Source organism: Lacerta agilis, chromosome 9 (assembly GCF_009819535.1).
Source record: "Lacerta agilis isolate rLacAgi1 chromosome 9, rLacAgi1.pri, whole genome shotgun sequence".
NCBI lineage: Eukaryota > Metazoa > Chordata > Lepidosauria > Squamata > Lacertidae > Lacerta > Lacerta agilis.
Window position 1 is genome coordinate 11768227 of NC_046320.1, and position 5038 is coordinate 11773264.

A 5038-nucleotide genomic window follows, 5' to 3' on the forward strand; every position below is an offset into this window, starting at 1 on the left:
GCGTCTAGAGCAGCCACTTGCAGCCACCGTTTTTGCTAACTAGCGAAAGAAAGCTCAGTGATGAGGAAATGATGAGGGCAAAGTGCTTAAAAAAACAAAAACACCAAAACCCCCAACATTCACTTTTTTGGCAATTCTACACTGTGGGTTAAACCACAGAGCCTAGGGCTTGCCGATCAGAAGGTCGGCAGTTTGAATCCCCGCGACGGGGTGAGCTCCCGTTGCTCGGTCCCTGCTCCTGCCCACCTAGCAGTTTGAAAGCACGTCAAAGTGCAAGTAGATAAATAGGTACCACTCTGGTGGGAAGGTAAACGGTGTTTCCGTGCGCTGCTCTGGTTCGCCAGAAGTGGCTTAGTCATGCTGGCCACATGACCCGGAAGCTGTCTGTGGACAAACGCCGGCTCCCTTGGCCAGTAAAGCGAGATGAGCGCTGCAACCCCAGAGTTGTACGCAACTGGACCTAATTGTCAGGGGTCCCTTTACCTTTTTATGCCAGGAGGAGGAGCTTGTCCTGCATGGTCTGGAACTTTGCCTTTGGCAGAGTTGCATTTAGTGACTGGTTTGGTCATGCTGGGCGCAAACCTCTGGGCAATGCTAAAATTGGGCCACCCCTGAAATTTAAGAACCCAAGGTCTGCCACTGCTTCTGGGCATAGGAATCAACCAATCAATCACTTTATTTCAGCGTTAAGCTCATATAACTGGGCATAGGAATAAGCTGCTCGGTTTCACCATATGAAGAGGTTCTTAGGGGTATGGGGCAAAAACTACTGCCTCCAATAGAATCCAAATGTCATCCACATTGATATGTTGGGGTAAGGACAGAGTTTGAATCAGCAATAGCTTTCAACTGCACCTTAAATTACGTTTTCGTAGCTCACTTCTCAAGGGACCCAGGTGGCGCTGTGGGTTAAACCACAGAGCCTAGGGCTTGCTGATCAGAAGGTCGGCGGTTCGAATCCCTGCCACGGGGTGAGCTCCCGATGCTCGGTCCCAGCTCCTGCCCACCTAGCAGTTCGAGAGCACGTCAAAGTGCAAGTAGATAAATAGGTATCGCTCCAGGGAAGGTAAACGGCGTTTCCGTGCGCTGCTCTGGTTCACCAGAAGCGGCTTAGTCATGCTGGCCACATGACCCGGAAGCTGTCTGCGGACAAACGGCGGCTCCCTCGGCCTATAGAGCGAGATGAGCACCACAACCCCAGAGTCGGACACGACTGGACCTGATGGTCAGGGGTCCCTTTACCTTTACCTAGCTCACTTCTCGCTTCCTCGCTGTACCCTCTTGCCACTTCAATTAACAGACCCATCGTCTAAATGGAATTTGACTTTCTTAGCCCATATTATGCAATTTCAGTAAACATACATGGATCTTTTTTAATTAGTTGTACAAACTGGAACAATATTTATAGCTCGGTGTTCAGCGAGCCATCAGTGTGCTCAACATAGTACAATTTAGAGCACAGTGTCATTAAATTGGCATCTGCTATATGACTCGTAGCTATCTCCTCCTGGAGATTTTTTGGGGCTATAGTTTAAAATACTCAGAGATACAGGGGGAAAAAGAACAGCTGAAAAAAAACGTAATGTTGTTTATATAAGCCCAGCTGAAAAAAGTAATGCTGTAGGGAGCTCAGCAACTGTAAGGCTTTTGTCCTGCAAAACAAGAAGAAATAAATAGTTTAGAAAGCTGTCTCCTTAAAAGCAGACACTGGATCTTTCTTTTCTATAAAAATACATAGAATTTAAATATTGCATTGTACTTCATGCACCACAAATATTTTAGCATAAGTTCTACCAACATTTTGGCGGCAGCAGCAGCAGATTTCAAAGGAGGCTTCACATATATCTACTAGTAAATTCAGTTTGCATTCTGTAAGCATAAACACCAGGTTTCTGGAAGCTACCAGAAATCCATAAACACACACATTCATGCAAGCACAATTCTAAGAAGCCACATAATTCATAGAGTCGTAGAGTTGGAAGGGACCCTGGGGGGTCATGTAGACCAACCCCCTGCAATGCAGGAATCTCAACTAAAGCATCCATGACAGATGGCCATCCAACCTCTGATTATAAACCTCCAAGGAAGAAGAGTCCATAACCTCCAGAGGGAGACCGCCCCACTGTCAAACATCTCTTCCAATGAGGGTTTTTGTTTGCTCTATCCTGGGGTCTCTATTATGAACTCCATATTTATGCGCTGAATATTGACCACTGGGTACCATTGTTCCATTTTCAGCCTTCACCAGAAAGCACAATGTTTTAGGTTCTATATCTAAAAGTTTCAGCATTCTTGGTGGTATGGAATGTTAGCTTCTTTGATACCGACCATCGTATATTCTGGGAAAGTGCTGTTTAAGGCTTTTACTGGACGGAGACTCGCACATTTATGCAGAATAGACCTACAAAGAAGGTTTTCATACATGTGGCAAAGGGTTTTTTTTCTTGGACTATCACTTTCAGGCTACCGGTATAGAGGTCATTTCCCCTCTCCCCCCTTCTGAAGGAAATGGCTCTTACTTCAATCATAGCATGGATGCTGAGGGTGGTTTTTGGCTAAGAACTACCAACAAAGTAGGGACCCAGGTGGCGCTGTGGGTTAAACCACAGAACCTAGGGCTTGCTGATCAGAAGGTCGGCGGTTCGAATCCCTGCGACGGGGTGAGCTCCCGTTGCTCGGTCCCAGCTCCTGCCCACTTAGCAGTTCGAAAGCACGTGAAAGTGTAAGTAGATAAATAGGGACCGCTCCGGCGGGAAGGTAAACGGTGTTTCCGTGCACTGCTCTGGTTCGCCAGAAGCGATTTTGTCATGCTGGCCACATGACCTGGAATCTGTCTGCATACAAACGCCGGCTCCCTTGGCCTATAGAGCGAGATGAGCGCTGCAACCCCAGAGTCGGACACGACTGGACCTAATGGTCAGGGGTCCCTTTATCTTTACCTTTTACCAACAAAGTCCATGGCCGAACTTACTGTGGATGAGAACCTATGTTTCCCCACAGTCATAGTTTTTGTACAATGTTCTTTTATATTCATTTAACATATTAAAATGCATACGTCTTCTATTTTAACTTCAAACCATAAAATGAGGACTATAAATTTTAGATGTTTAATGATCTGCTTTGCTGATTGACTCAGTTAAGCACACATTTGCAAATCAACAACCTGCCTTTCAACCAACAGTTTAACAATAAATTACCATTGCCAGAGAGAAACTCTTTCTTTCATCCCCCACCCCTCGTTCCTTAATACAGTTTTAAATGGAAACAGTTTTTATAAAACTGAAAACACTGAAAGACAGAACTTTTGCCTGTTCTCCCATTAGGTGCAATTGGCTTGGCTGCACATCTGCTTTGGCTGAACGACCCAACAAAACAAACTTATAAACCAACAAATATAGTTAAAATACTATATTCTTGGGGAACAGAGTACTCTGAGGGAATAGCTCTTTAGCAGGCAATGTCCTATAAGAACAGCCTTAGAGTAATACCAGTTAATAAGGTCTTATGTATAACCTGAGTAGAAATAGCTTGGGTAGAACTTTTGGTGCACCTCAAAACTATTAACTGAAAATATATATCTCACTGGGAAGTGCTCGTTTCATCACTAAATAGCTGGGGTTCGTCACTAAACAACCTGGTTCATAACCATAGCTGTCAAGTTCTCCCTTATTTTAAGGGAAATTCCATTATGCCAAATAGGCGTCCTCATGAGAAAAGGTAAAACTTGACAGCTATGTTCATAACTAAACAACTTTATCCAGCTAAAGATAAACCAATCTAAGTAATGTTGATTTCAAATGGAGAATTAAGTGTACAGTACGTGCTTAAATAGCTCCCATTAAAATCATTTGGATATAAAATCATTTAGTGGGATTTTGCTAATACATCCCTCCCCCCCGATACTCTTATTACAGTAAACCAATCTTGCCATTTCCTTTCTTTTGGGTTCAGACATGCTCCTGGGTTCTAGCTGTAGTTCTAGCACCAGCTCTTAGAAATTCAGAACCACATCTTAGCACGATAGAGACAAAATTACCTTTTCCTCCTCAGCCGCTAAAGATGCCGATGATGTAGGAACAGAACTCATGCAGGGACTCCCAGCAATGCTTCCGCGCTAACTTCATAGCTTCAGAATCGTTACCAGACACCTGACCTTCTTGGGTTGCTTTCGTAGGAGGAGGCGAAGGAGATGGTTTGGGCTTCCCTGTTTTTTTAAGTAAGGCTTTTCCTGCTTGGCTTTTTTTAACTTGCTTTGGAGAAGCTGCGGGGTTCAGGACTGCCTTTGCTTGATTGACAGTATCTGCCTGTGGAACAAGATTAGGATTGGGCTTTATGCTGGAAGCCACTAGCTTCATGTACGCTTCAGGAGGCGCCCTCTGGCACATGGAAGGCTTCAGAACCCCATTGGGCTGGCAGGCGTTGGTCTGCTTCCTTCGGTCCATGGCAATCTGATTCCAATAAATCCTCTGGTTGCTATTAAAAGAACGGCAAAGCGATGGATTCCCAGTATACTCACACCAGTAAATTTTGCCTTGACTCCTGCATTCTATTCTGAGCTTCACTTCGCCATTTCCACTCATATTCATCGTGCAGGCATCTTTCACTTTAGTATAAAAATTTATCTCGTCACCATTGCTCCTTTTCTTTGGCTTTGTATTTTTTCCTAAGCCTCCCATGAAACTGATAAAAATTACGAAAAAGATTGCGGCCGTCTTCATAGCGAAGCACAGAGCGAGATCCTTAGAGAAACCTAGTTCTCCACGCAAGAGAAAGATGAATTTGGCTGCTTTAATGGGCTGACGTAGAAATGAGTCTCTTCTTTTTCAGGGTGTGTGTGTGTGTGTCGTTTTCCTACTCCAGCCTACTTTTAAACAAACTCCTTTGGTTCAAGCTTATGGCTGTAATTTATAGCTCAAGGGAATGCCAAATTACCTGTGAACCTTCAGGAAGGAAACAAGACAAATCTTGCTGCTCCAGAACAGCACAGCAGTTGTGTAACTAAAAGAAATATTTCTCTCTAACATGCACACATCACATT

General features: G+C 44.3%; 1 protein-coding gene across 1 annotated transcript; it reads right to left on the reverse strand.

The window, feature by feature from the left end:
* Positions 1-4046: 4046 nt before the first annotated feature.
* Positions 4047-4835, reverse strand: FGFBP2 (fibroblast growth factor binding protein 2). Its single transcript, XM_033160876.1, has one exon. The coding sequence runs from the start codon at positions 4716-4718 to the stop codon at positions 4047-4049; it is 672 nt and encodes a 223-aa protein (XP_033016767.1). The 5' UTR covers positions 4719-4835.
* Between the last annotated feature and the right edge of the window lie 203 nt (positions 4836-5038).